The sequence below is a fragment of the Micropterus dolomieu genome, linkage group LG03 (assembly GCF_021292245.1).
Source record: "Micropterus dolomieu isolate WLL.071019.BEF.003 ecotype Adirondacks linkage group LG03, ASM2129224v1, whole genome shotgun sequence".
NCBI lineage: Eukaryota > Metazoa > Chordata > Actinopteri > Centrarchiformes > Centrarchidae > Micropterus > Micropterus dolomieu.
The window spans coordinates 13,657,760-13,671,881 of record NC_060152.1 but is presented as its reverse complement, the minus strand read 5'-3'; the positions used below and the strand labels follow the sequence as shown (position 1 = coordinate 13,671,881).

Here is a 14,122-nt window from a genome sequence, read left to right as displayed (position 1 = left end):
GAACGTGCAAGATTGCTGCTGATGTACAAGTACAAGTAGTCACAAACAAGTTTTATCTATAAATTACAAAAAAAGCTTATATAATGAAAGAAATAAGCCATAGCCCACAAGGCATACATATGTTAAAAAGGGATTTTATTCCACCAATCTGATTTTTTTTTTTTTTTAAATGTCCTCAGGTGTAAGCTCTGTACATCTTTGAATTGTCTTGTACATTTTGCATGATTTCTGTTAGCTCTCCTGCATGCAGGGGCCATCTCTTTAATAGATATGCATCATTCACTCAACTGTTAAGATTCTGTTCAATATACACAAATAATAATACAATAAAAATACAATTTCTTTGAAAAGGCAATTTCCCTTTTAAGCTATTTTTCACCAGTTCATTGATGTATTATAGTACACACAATGTTTGTAATGTACTTTAGCAGTTGGATGGACTCACAATGTCCATAATGTCTTTCAGGCAGGCCTCAGCAGTTCACACATTGCTCTAAGGCAATGTATTGTTCCACGCAGTGAAATAATTGAGACCCAATACTACACTGAGATGCATTCTTACATCTTTTCAGTTGCTGCACTCTTGTGAACAATTCAATACTCATTTAGAGCACTGAATGTTTATGGTCCAATTTCCAGCCGTTTGAAGCAGACAACTGATAGATAGTCTTCTCCTGTCCGGTGCAACCAGGACGTCCCTCTGCTTAGTCCCACTCTGAGCGTCCTGATCAAACAGCAGCTGTGGCCGTTGTCAGTTTGAGTGCATCCGACAGGTTCCGTTGTCGGACTCTAGGGTTGCTTATGATTTCTAAATGGGACTTGGGTACCCATCCACGATGTCGATCAGGCAGTCTGGTCCCCTCTACCCAATCTGGGAAGTAGAAAGAATCCAACACAAAGTCATTTAATGCTTATTCTCTGATAATACCAGGTTTAAGGTAATTCTACAAATAAATATTGCATAGTTAATTAGCACTTTCTGCAAGGGAATGAAGGAAAAGGTAGTGATATGTTCTTACTGTCACTGCTTTGTTGGTGCACTAGAATGACATCAGCTTTTTCCAACGACAACTCATCAGGCTGATGGGCAACATAAGCTCGGATACACTGCATCTGTGACATATCTGCATGGACAAAAGAGGAGAGAAATCAGACGTATAGTCATAAAGATTAATAGGTGCTAAAAATCCCACAGTACGATCTTTCACTGTGTTTATTTTTATCTGACAATGTCGGTGAGGATGCAAAATGATGGATGAATCTTTAGTGTTTGGAGCCTGAACTTACAACTCATAAGTAGGCAATGAGTGAACCAGGCAGGGATTTTTAGGCACAACTTATGACCAACAACTAAGCACTTTGCAACATCTAAACCAAGTAGCATACTTCACCTTGTGCAGCAGAAAAATCTATTTCAGGATGTGGCCGGGAAAGAGCTGACATCCAACGTAGCTTATCACTCCTGAAGGGGAAAAAAGACAAGAAGAGTGTACCTTCAAACTCTTTCTCACACTGTAATGGGACCAATACAGACACTCTCAGCCGCTTACTGTGTGTCGGTCCGTAGCAGCAGGGCTTGGTTTGTCATGTGCAGCCGGAACAGGTTCTTCTGGAGGGAGTGAAGTTTGACACGACAGTTCTCTGCACGCAGGTCTGATACAGGGGAGTGGTCTATCACTGTGAATTTCCCCCTTTTGAAAGAAGCAGACGGCACAAAAGAGAAATGAGATGGCCGAAGGAAAGGCCGATAAGATTGCAGGGATGATAAAAGACAGGAAAACAGGATGTATTAAATGGTAATTAGATAGATGCCAGTTAGGGATGGGTTATTCTGACACTGCAAAACATGTCTGTTGACTCACTCTTTTTGTAGTGAAAGTAGCAAGTAGTCATTGAATAGGTGCAGGTAAACATTCCTCTCTGTTTCCTTTATAGAGAAATCCATCAGTTCAGCAACCGGCCCTTCCCGTACCAGCCTCCGAGACTGACTGATCAGAGGAAGAGTCTGTAGAACACACACACAGAGAGAGAGAGAGAGAGAGAGAGAGAGAGAGAGAGAGAGAGAGAGAGAGAGAGAGAGAGAGAGAGAGAGAGAGAGAGAGAGAGACACACACACACACACACACACAAGACAATAATGAAAATTTTTGAAATAAATAAATTGAACAATAGAATTTTGTAAAACAATTACATGTTGTGATTTTTTCTCATCACTAGTAGTCATTACTTACCCTGCAGTCAAAGTCCACCTTAGCACTGAGAGAGACCAGGGACTCGATGCTTTTCATCTGAGTGATGCTGTCGTTACTCTCTTGAATCAGCTAAAGGAGGGATGAATGAAAGAAAAGAGAGGTAAGTCACAAATATTAAAATATTGCTATCCTATGTTAATGTACAGTGAAAAGAGGATGCTTCTGTACCTTTTCCAGAAGTTTCAAACATTTGATGGCCTGAGTCGCCTCCGCAGTACCAGGAGTTGTTCTCTTCACAATGTTCTGAACAGAAACAGTGTGTGAGTGTTAAAGTGAGAAAGAAGGTACAGGATTGAACATTTTGTGAACCTCCAACCTTTGCTGTTCTAGAAAGGCCACACACAGACACACACACACACACACACACACACACACACACACATCCACTCACCTGGACCAGCAGCTTAATTCTTGTGATCCTTTGGAAAGGAAGGATAAGAAAGGAACGAAGAGGAAGCCTCTGACAAACTGGATTCTTCTCTAATTTCTCCACAATCCGCTTGAACCCTGGATTCTCATTCCTGAAGAAAAAAGGGACGTTTAATGATTAGACAGATGAGAACAATGCAAACAACAGCTGAGCACAAAGACTTGATTGAATTACTTACATGAGTCTCTGGTAGGTGGCATCTTGATAAGACTGGTTGGTGAGGTAGGGCACATAAACCTTTTTGAAGCGTGGACAGTGCCGAGCAATGATATCACACACGGTGAAGGAAAATATGTTCGATTCCACCCGCTCCTCCAGCTTTGTCAAAAAACTAAAACAAAAATCATAAAGACTTCTTTTAAGCTCATTTCTACCACAGCTTTGTGACACAAATAGGTTTGATCATCACTCAATGTACATTTCCAGTCAGATCTAAATGATAGGATATAGGCTGATAAATATATCTAAATGTAGACCCAGCTCAGATGGATAAAAAAACTTGCTTTAAATAATGTGTAACATTTCTGACCTGTTACTGATGGCACGCACATCTGCCAGCCGGGAAAACAGCCAGTTCCTATCCTGAGTGGTCAACAGCGCCCCCAGCTGTTTGGACATGACAAAGTGTTCAACAACAATGTCCAAACTCCGGCAGTAGGAGGCCTCTGAGGTCACCACTTCAAATCTCACCTAGAAAGCAAAAACAACAAAAAGGAGAGAAATACATGAGAAACCATTCAAACTTTGATGAAGAGAAAGCTAGCCAGTAAATTATAGCTAATAAGTGCAGGGTTGTCAGTTCTTTAGAAGCTGGGGCATTTTGACAAAGATGTGACTAACTGAGGACATAGATTTCACAATGAGACGAAGTAGCTCAGCTCAGACCCATGTTTACAGGAAAACACCTACAGTATCAGAGAAACACAACATGTTTACACAATCACGTCTTCTGGCAGGAGACAATCTTCTGCCAATAAAAACTGGATTAATGGGCGGGTTATTCTGGGATGTGGCAAGTCTGAATATTACACATGATTTTAGTAGTTTGAGGTGTGTGGTAATAACAGCGAAAAGCTTATTCATAAGTAAGTAAGGATTGCCATTTCCCAAAAGTAAAGAAACTGCTGATGTGAAATGACGCTAAAACAGTCTGGCAAAAAAAAGTTAAGCAGGAGGTGGTGAATCACTAAAACTATAATGGATTCATTTTCACATGAAAATGTATTAAATTCAAAATCTTCAGTAACATAACGCTAATGGAAATGGGAAAGAAATCCCTTATGTATTTAATTTCCCACAGAATTCTCCTGAATTTCATTGAGGGAAGAATGTTGTGCATGTAACTTTGCAGAGAATGAGAACAAACAATCATACTTACTTTAAGTGCTTGATTATAACTGTATATAAAAGGGAAAAATTGTAGATGCTCTAATCAAATTGTCCAATCTAAGACCTTAATCCTTCATGCAAGCCGGTTGAAGGACGTGAAGCTGTAGGAACAGTGAAACAAAGTTTGCCTGGAGGCTTCTTCTGAATTTCACGGAAGGCGGGAATGTTACGCTAGTAATTTTCCAAGGAAGCCTGTTTTGACTATTTGCACATTACTTAATTAAAAGTTACTGGCACAACAGGGACAAAAATCAGAAGGCAAAATCCTTCATACAAGCTGGATGAAGGAAGAAAGGCTCTATGAAAAGTGAAACAGTTTGCCTGGAGGCTTATTCTGAATGTTGCTGCTAGTAACTTTCCAAGGAAGTCTGAATGCATGATTTTGGTTAAGCTGACTCACTCAGTGTAACGGTTTGCACATTATTTAATTAAAAGTTTCTGGAAAACAGGGGGAAAAAATCGGAAGGAAGGAAGGAAGCCTGAATACATGATTTTGTGCATCATTTAGTTAAAGGTTACTGGCACAACAGGGGAATCAGAAGGCAAAATCATTCATACAAGCAGTATGAATAATTTTCTTTCATCCAATGGCAACTTTCATGTGTGCAGCAAGACAATGCGTTACCTCCTGTAGTCGCCTCTGGTCCTCTGTGAGCCCTTCCAGCTCAGAACTGTTCCTGACCCCCGGCAGGTCCCTCCACAGTGTGGATGACTGTGTGAGAGAGATGGATAGACGTGGGGAGGGAGGCCTGCCTTCAGTCTTGGGGGGCTCAGGGAGAGGCAAGCTTTTGACACTGGTAAAGGAACCTGTGTGGGACAAGGAGTGGGGGTGTAGGAAATGAGGTAGGGGAGGAAGAGGTCTGCGGGCAGGAGGAGGTGAGGGAGCAGGAGACGCGTTACTGTCCTCGCATACAGAAAGGGCATCAGAGCGAGCCTGACGCAGGATTTCAAAGTTCTGAGCGGCCTCGCTGTACTGCTGGTAGAGCTGGGCAGCGTCTGGAAGAAAGAGAGGAAGTGAGACAAAGACATACAGCAGAAGAGAAGAGGGAGAAACAGAAGAAGGTTGAAAAATACAGGAAGCAAAAGAAAGAAGATAGATAGATAGAGTCGGGAACAGTGTTAGCCAAGAACAGTTGTTTGCATTTGACATTCCTTTTACACATACTTGTCGGAATGCAAATTCACAGCAGAAGCTGTTTTCCCCTCCAGTTAGAAGATATAAATGCTTGCTGAAACCTGTCTCTAGCTTGCACAGACACATTTATGCAGCACATCCGCACACACACTCCTGCCCCGTTTTTCACAATAACCATGTGAATAATAGGTCACAGACAAACTGCCAATTGTAGGTTGTTTAAAACTTTTACATTTTTAAAACCTAAGCCAAAAGTAAACTGCACACATATTACATTTAAATTGTGAGCCAACATCTACTGCGTAAGACATAAACAACTAGTGAGCATGTATTAAACACAGAGATGAATCATACATGCTGAAGGGAAATGCTCAACCTTTTCCCAACCACAGCAAGAAAAGATATGATCTGAAGACACGTCACTGTGTCACCTCACAGCTGTTTCTAATAATCAACCTTTGTTTATTCGGAAACAAAACTGTCAGCATTAATGAAGTTGATGTGTGTTTGATTTCTGCATAAAGAGTTCACATAATACTTTTAATGCATGAACTGAACAACAACAACAAAAAAAGGTGGAATAAAGATACTCACTGAAAAACTTTGAGTTTCTTTTCCGTCTGTCGAACAGGACAGTCCTGCAGTGCCAAGAAACAGTCACAACAACAATTTATTTATAAATATACGATTTAAATGGCTTTTTGGTTTGAATATGAGGACTGTACAGAGGGATTCAACACTTTTGTGACCTTTCAGAAGCTACAGGACTATAATTGCCCCCTCAAGTGCTAAACCATGACAGTTTTGACACTCAGTCGAATACTAGAATTGCATACATCCTGTCCACTACTGCATTTCAATATGTGGTATTTTATTGCAATCAGATGTATCATTTTGTGAGTGATTGTTTCACTCACCTCAGGTCTGCTTCTCCCCAGCTTTTGCTCCGATCATCCTCATCATCTGGAATATAAAAGTATCCATTCGTCGAAACGTTATACAACAGCATATCTATCAGTGCGCTACACACAAAATCCCTTACACAAACAAGTAGGTAATAAACACAACAGCAAAGATGAGGAGTGTTTCCAAAACTTGTGCTTCTTGTGTTATGTCTCAAAGCAGGATCAACCCAAGTCTTTTAGCTCATGCTTCTGGATTTCCCTCACTTTCTCCCCCTCCACTTATCTCCACCCACTACCTGAAGCCACAATTCTGTGACGCAGTTTCCAGTTTAAGGTAATGTGGTGTGTGAAGATGAGTGCACTGATAATGTCTATTAGCGGATGTCTGCCTCAGATTTTTGGTTCTGTGACTGATTTTACAACAAAATTAGACACTCTGCAAACCAGAGGAAATGACTAGAAGATTGTCTGAGATTAAAATTGTCTCTATGCAAAATCAAATTTTGACTTCATTTAGAGGTCAGGATTACCCTGTGGAAAATCTAAGCAGAATTATGCCAACCTGATTAGATTTTATTTTTTTAATCTGCATTGCTGATTGATGAAAAACTAGAATGAAATTAACCATGAAACCTAAAGGAGAGGTAATTATGTGGCTTTCAGAAAACATTTTGGAGACTGATTTGAGCAGGTAACCAGCGTTTCCAACCTCAATCTTCTTACTTTACCTGATGTAGAGAATATTCTGGTTCTGCGATCCCTTCCAACACCTTCTTCTGCTACAAGCTCTTCGGTTCTTCTTTCAGTGGTTTTACGGATCCCCCTTCTTCTTGATAGAGCTTCCCGAGCCAAATCTTGGACACTGAAGCTGCTTGTCAGAGTCCCCCCTTCTTTTATCGTTTCTGCCACCACCTCTCCCTTTATGTTATCCTCCTCTGTTCCCTCTCCCTCCCTCATCTTTCCCACGTCCTCTGCAGTACCCCTCTCTTTGGGCTCCCCTCCCTGCCTTTCCTCTTCACTTTCACCCATTCTGTCTTCCACCTCCTGGGCCTCACCCTCTCTGGAGGGAATGAAAAGGTCAGAGTCACATTCATAATTAAGAAAGGGGCAGCTGTGAGGCTTGTATAGCATGTTACTCACAGTTAAATTCATCTCAACTTCCTTCTCTCTGCCTCCTTCTTTTTTCATTTCTGATAACTTAACCTCATCACCTGCCTCTTCACTAATCTTCACTTCTATGTATGTTTTTTCTGACTGAAGGTGACCAGAAGGCTCAGTCTCTTTGTCCATACTGTGATCCTCTTTCCCTTCTGTGTCTAACGTTGTGTCACCATGAGTGTATGTAGGTGTGTCACCATGTATAGCTGTGAACTGGTCAGCATGCACGTCAGCTTGGCTCTGCCCCATACCTCTCAATCCCTCCACCTCCAACGGCTCTTCCTCCTCCAGCTCTGGCTCTGAGTGCTGTTCGTCTGTTGTCAACCTAACAACAGGAATCTCTCCAGTCCCTTCTGCAGCCTCGTCCTGGCGTTTGTCTTTCAACATCGCTGCCTCAGATTGGTCGACCCCTCTATTAGCTTGAACCTCTGCATAATCCATCTTTCTTCCCACGGTCCCTTCTTCTGAGCATCCCAGAATCTCCTGCACCACATTTTCAGCCCATTTAAGATGGGGGGCTTGGGAATGACGCTGGGTGGGCTCCTCGGACATGCTCCATGCTCTGCTCATTCTGATCCGAATAGCCTCCACCTCTTCTGGGCTTATCACTCCAATGTTAATCCCATCCAAGATGGGTTGAATTTGTTCAAAATTCACACGAGTACAAACATCACCATAGGAATTACTTGGGATTGGTGAAACCTGCTCTCTTTCCACCCCTTCTTTATTTTTCTCTCTCCAGTCTATGAGGAGTCTTTCCGTCGGTGAGTCTCTTTTAATTGTCCCTAATTCCGCATACGGGTGCTCCTTTTTGCTCCTCATTACCTCTCCAGTCTCTGTATTTCGAAGCACCGATGACACTTGGAGTCTGATATCCACCTCAGATGTTTCTCCAATTGCCACCCTCTCCTCCTGTGGCACGTTACACTCACTCTTGCTCTCTGTGTCCTGGTTGCTGATGATTCGGTATTCATCATTTCTACTCAGTGTCAGATGCAGGTCAACCTGAGGTTGCTGCATGGTGTTATCACTACAATGATGACTAATTGCTAAATTTGGGTCGTCTCTTTCCACTCCTCCAATCTGATCAACATGTGATGGTGACCTCTTGTTGGTTTTTGATCGGGGCAACGTTTGCCCAATCACACAGTAGACGTACTTTGGCCGCTTATCCCTCCCCTGTACCTCCCTGTCATCAACCACCTCCTCCTTTCCCACTGTCCATTCCTCCTCCTTCTCCTTGTCACCCTCACACACCTTGATGGCAACAGGTGAGGGGCCCTCACATGTAACTCCGCCTTCCCAGAATTCCTGACAGTCCTCAAACATCTCCCCATCATCGTCCTCTTTCTCGTCCTCATCGTCTCCGCCGCTGGACACGGTCACAAAGCCGTCTTCTCCTGACAGCATTCTGTCTTTCTCTTGCTTCCACCCTGTCTCACTTCCTCCTTCACTCTCGGAGCGATGACAATAATCGCTCCCACCCTCTTCCTCTCTGTCACTCTCCTCTGATTTATCTGTCACGTTCTTTCTCTCTGCATCCCTCCGCTGGCTTCCCTCTATCCCTCCATCGCTGTCAGACAGATGTTCCTTCCCACCCTTATCTACTTCTCTCCAGACCTCACCCACCTTGTCTCCATCTACACTTACACCCTCTGTCTCCCAATCTATGTCACCCCTGTACTCATTTCTCCCTCCGTGTCTTCCCCTGTAACTATTTTGGTCCAAGTAATTCTCATCTGGTTCCTGTTTTATTCCCCGCCCCTCTCTTCCCCACTCAGACTGTGACTCCATACTCCTCTCTTCTTCTCTCCTCCTCCTCTCTTCCCCCCTTGTGTGTCTGTCTCTGTCTAAAAATTCTTCTTTACTAATCTTGCCCCTCTGTGGCTCTAACCACATCCTTCTCTGTTCTGGCACGCCGCCTGTCTTTTCACCCCTATCGCTCTCTTGTCTCTTCTCACTTCTTTTTTGCTCCTTTAGACATCTTTCAGCAGCTCTCTCTGGATTTCTCTGCTTTTCTACAACTCTTTCACTTCCAGTAATAATCTCTCTCCCTGATCCCCTCTCTTCATAACTGCCTCTTCTATATTTTGTCTCACTGTCCATGTCGCTACTCTGGTTTTGTGGTGGCCCCTTAGGAGCCGTCTCGCTCAGGGATCGGCTCCTTGTGTTCTTTGTGTCATCCCACCTAGGATCGGCCTCTCTTTCCTTTGTCTCCCTGCGTCTCCGCTGCTCATACTCCCTGTATCGGTCACCCTCGTTCCTGTCATCCTTCAAGTCTCTCACACTTTCTTTCCATCTTTCTTCCTCCCTCGCTGCTCTCCTGTCAACCTCTCTGTACCTCTCCCTATCCCTCTCCACTCCCATTTTCCTGGATCGATCCACTTCTCTTTCTCTGTCTCTGTATCTCTGAGTGTCTGCTTCCCTGCATCCCTGCCTATCTTGATCTCTCCCACTCTCTGCTTTGCTTGTGTTGTCCCCCTCACTTCTACTGTATTGATATATCAACTCCTCCTTCTTTCTGTTCCTCTCTCTTTCCCTCTTCATCTCTCTCTCGTCACTGTCTCCTTCACTCCTGGTGTCCCTCCTTCCTTCTCTCCAGTGCACCTTTTCTCTCTCCTTACTAACCGAGTAGATCTCTCCATCTCTTCTTATGTGTGGAGAAGGCATCCTGACCTGCCTCTTTCCTGTGTTAGGACTTAGCTTTTCTATTTTTCTAGCTTCATCCCTCTCTCTTCTGTCCCATAAATCTCCCACTTCTCTTCTCCGGTCTTGAAAACCTACATCAGAATCGTGATACCTTTCCCTCTGTCGCCATTTCTCATTTTCTCCAGGTCTTTGTCCAATGTTTTTGCCCTCTCCCTTTGCCCTGAACCACATCTCATCTCTGTCTCTCTTTCTATCCCTCTCTCTCCACTGTTCCCTCTCTCTTTCTCTTTTACAGTCTTTATCTGTCTCTACTCTTTTCGGCCTATCTCTATGCCTCCTTTCCCCTTTCTCTTCGTCCATCTCAGTGGTGGCCACCATTCTTCTGCCACCATCTGCGCTGCTTTTTCTCATTCTGGGAAATGTGTCGCCTTTCTCCATCCCCCACTCTACCGCTCTCTCAGTCTCCTTCTCTATATTCAAGAGCGACCTCTCGATTCTGCTTCTGTCATCTTCTTGCCTCCTTTCCCTCTTCCTCCACTCTCTTTGTCCCTCTCTCAGCCGGGCCACTGGAGCTCGGTAACTTTCACAGTATCCCTGTGGGTCCATATCTTTGTGTCTTGCTTTGTCCCTCATTTTCTCTTTTTCTCTCCAGTCCTCCTCTCGTTTGCGGTCTCTCTCTCGCTCCGACTGGGCAGTCATTGCTGATCTGGGACTTGGATCCCGGGAAATTTTTCCACCTGGCTGAAGTTTGCGGTCAGTGTTTATCTTAGATAAAGTGTCAAAGATGGTGCAGCCGGGCCTTTTTGTCCCCATGATCTCATAATTTGGAGAACCTAAAACAAAGAAAGTAACACACCAATGCATCAATTTAGAAATCAGACATTAAGGGTAAAGCCATTTTCAAGGACAACTTATATGAAGATCACATTAAGCTGAATGAATAACCTGCAAACCTTTACATAATGGTTAATGTCCCAGAGTTGAGTATGAATACTCTGGAAATATTTCACCAGTGGTACTACAACCTTTGAAAAATCATGAGGTGTTTTCAGTCAGTTATTCTGTTGTGTTATTTTGTAAAATACACTAAATTCCTGCACTTATACTTTGGAGCTAAACGCTGTGTGATATTTTAAGCCAGTCTAGTTGTACAGTACCTTTACATTAGAAAAGGAATATGCAGAGAAAATGTGACAACCTCATACAGTTCTTACAGCACAGACTTGCAAAGCGCAGCATACCAAAAGAAGTCTTTCAGAAAGCAAGGGCCTCTGACACATACGCACGGCATGTAACATGTAAACCACAACTAAGCTAGAACTAAATCTGTGTTCAAAGCAGAAGCAATTTACACAAGTGTTCATTTGAAGTCCATGAAATAGTAAAGCGACTCACCTGAATGTAGTATCCTGGGGAGATCTGTGGTCACCTCCCCAGTCCGGCTCAGCTCGAAAGCATGGGATTGCACAACACACAAGAATTCATTCCCTCTATTTACATTGTCTAGGTGACATTACACATGCGCTCCTTTTTTCAAATCAAAATAGCCTTTTTCTTTTTCTCTCACTAGTTTACCTCTTGTGAAAAACGTAATGTTTCCTTTCCCTCTTGCTCCCTCTCTCTCCTCCACCTCCTTCCTGAATTCCCAAACAAGTCTCAACAGATTGACACTTATCTTTCCCCTCCTCCTTCTCTGTCTTGTCCTCTCAGTCGCTGTTGCTGAATAGAGAACTGAACTCTTATAAATCAAACTAAAGTATGCTTTTGTTGAGTCTGTCCACTGCTTCAATCCTTTTTCCCTCCACTCTACTACCTATGTGATCGCCTATGTGGACCCCCCCAAGCAAAAAAAGTACACACTTTCTCTCCCCATTCTTCTCTTGCAAAACACAGGAAGTAAAACTCCTTGCTGTGTCTGTCTTAGCAGTGATTGGTTGATACGGAGTAGTCGGGTGTGTCTGCACAACTCACTGCCAGGTAAGGTAAGTGCTGTGATAACACAAGGGAGAGTGGGGGAGGGGAGACAGAGAATGACGTTTAAGAGCACACACTGGTGCAGAGCTCACTGAGGCCCATAAAAATGTCTCTAGTACATTCCCTTAGGAATTTGTAAAGAGTAGCAAGAATGGGAAACTCAAACTGTTTCTTATGATTAAAAAAAACAAACAGGATTAAGCAGTCACAGAGGAGAAGAATGGAGTGGCAGTACAAGGGTGATATGTGAATGATTTGTTTAACAATGACTGCTTTACTATGTTGATTGAGTATTCAAGTGACCTGAGATTATAGGTTTGGAGTACCACGATGTTATGAGATTAACATACAAGACCTAACTATGATCACCTTCTCATGTACTCGTTCCCTTGTATTGTTGCACCGGGTTAGCACTCAGGTCTTTGTGAGGGTTAGTGTTCACTTTTGTTAGGTGTTGATTACTTTTTATGGGTATTTTAAGAATGTAGTTTGTGGTGCTGTGTTTTGCATTATACTTAGAGGTGTTTCTAAAGTTTTGTCCACCCCATGAGGGGTTTTAGCTATAGGTCAGCCTAATAGACTAGAGTACACATGACTACTCCTTGTTTAAAGAAATTTGGGGAAATAGATTTAATTCTCCTTGTTGCTGAGAGTAGATGAGAAGATTGATTGCGCACACACATCTGTGCTGTAAATATTAAGCTATAGCCAGCAGCTGATCAGCTTAGTTTAACATAACGACTGGAAACAGAACACACCTGGTTCTATCCAAAGGTAACAAAATCTGCCTACCAACACTTCTAAAGCTAACATTGTTTTCTTCAGACACCCTGTCTATATGCTAAGCTAGTCTACCATAAGCTATAGCTTCATATTAACCAAATAGACATGAGAGTAGTATCTCCCAAAATGTTATAGTTATCCCAAACTATACCTTATATATTTTATATTTTTAGCATGAAGACCCATTTTGACCCATCCATTTTTTTAGCCTACACCTGCATATCCTTTGCAGGGATGTAGGGGCTGGAGACTATCTCAGCTGGCACTGTTTAAGGCATATTTCCTTTATGTGCACCAACTAAGGAGTTGTAGACATGTTGTAAATGCTACTAAAGTGAGTGAAATTAATTTAACTGAATTTTCAATAGCGGTTAACTGTCTTCTTCCTCTGAAGTAAGGCATTTCCTATCTGTTGAGGTTAAGAAGCTGACAATAGCGGCAGGCTACGTTGGTGTAAAAAGTATTTTAAGTATATTTTTTTCAACTGTTTCTTCGTGAACTAGACTGTTAAATAGGAACAACTAAGCCATTGCTCCCTAAAGTAAAAAAAAACAAAACAAAAACAGAATAATAAATTGAGCTCCTGAGGAATGTTTATCATCTTTAATCTAATCATTTTTAACAGTTCTCAGTTTAAAGTATGGAAATTGGGTTTTGATTAGAAGAATGGGCAACTTTTCCGGCAAATGAGTCTGATCAATCTTTTAACAGGTTAGTCTGTCTTGTATTCAAATTCATGATGAAAAGTTTGAAGTACAGACTACTGAAACAAGCTTTGGTAGCCATGTATTGTTGCTGACACAATGCTGGTGCAATTGAAACTGGAAACTAAAAGAATGTTGTATGGCCCGATATGAATGAACCCTCCAAACTTTTAATTCACACCAGAGCAAAGGGGATTAGGTGATATCATTTCCAACAATGCTATGAAATAAATGCCTAACCTACATTATCACCAATAAAATCATAAACAATACAGAGATACATAAATTATAAAAATGACATACAAGTTATAACTATACAGTTCCCAGTTGACCTTTTTTGAAAATATTGTGGTTACCTCATTTAGTTTGTGGCACTGTTACATTGTATTGCATTATACTGAGTGATGATTATAATATTTTGCCCAACCCAGTTATATCATTAAAAGTGGAATATTAAAAACACTACTCAGTATAATGCAACACAACTGTAAACCAGCCACAAAGTACAGTATCCAAAATGCCAAAAAATGTGAACAAACATCTCTCTAAAGAAATATTAGATATTTTTTTAATGTGTATTTTATATTATTGCAGGAATGCTGTATTACACTGGTGTAAGTGTATGTAGGTACCCTTTTATAAAATTGATGGTGAACAGTTTTGTTATGAATAGTTAGAGAGGACTCAAGTACAGACACAGGGATATTTGAGGTAAAAAGGTTTATTGTTTAAGTTCAGGGGGA

General features: G+C 42.0%; 1 protein-coding gene across 2 annotated transcripts; it reads right to left on the bottom strand.

The window, feature by feature from the left end:
* Positions 1-118: 118 nt before the first annotated feature.
* arhgef5 (Rho guanine nucleotide exchange factor (GEF) 5) lies at positions 119-11,793 on the bottom strand. 2 transcript variants are annotated; one of them, XM_046045556.1, is made up of 15 exons: positions 11,314-11,793; positions 6,840-10,751; positions 6,124-6,169; positions 5,801-5,844; positions 4,697-5,067; positions 3,212-3,372; positions 2,861-3,013; positions 2,644-2,773; positions 2,421-2,495; positions 2,232-2,321; positions 1,863-2,005; positions 1,551-1,691; positions 1,392-1,462; positions 1,020-1,124; positions 119-871 (listed from the first exon to the last, which is right to left on the bottom strand). In XM_046045556.1, the coding sequence occupies exons 2-15, from the start codon at positions 10,729-10,731 to the stop codon at positions 729-731; spliced, it is 5,565 nt and encodes a 1,854-aa protein (XP_045901512.1). In that variant the 5' UTR covers positions 10,732-10,751; positions 11,314-11,793; the 3' UTR covers positions 119-728. The 2 variants fall into 2 exon arrangements, with proteins under 2 accessions (XP_045901512.1, XP_045901513.1); XM_046045557.1 differs by having other exon boundaries at positions 7,521-10,751; positions 11,314-11,792.
* Positions 11,794-14,122: the final 2,329 nt, after the last annotated feature.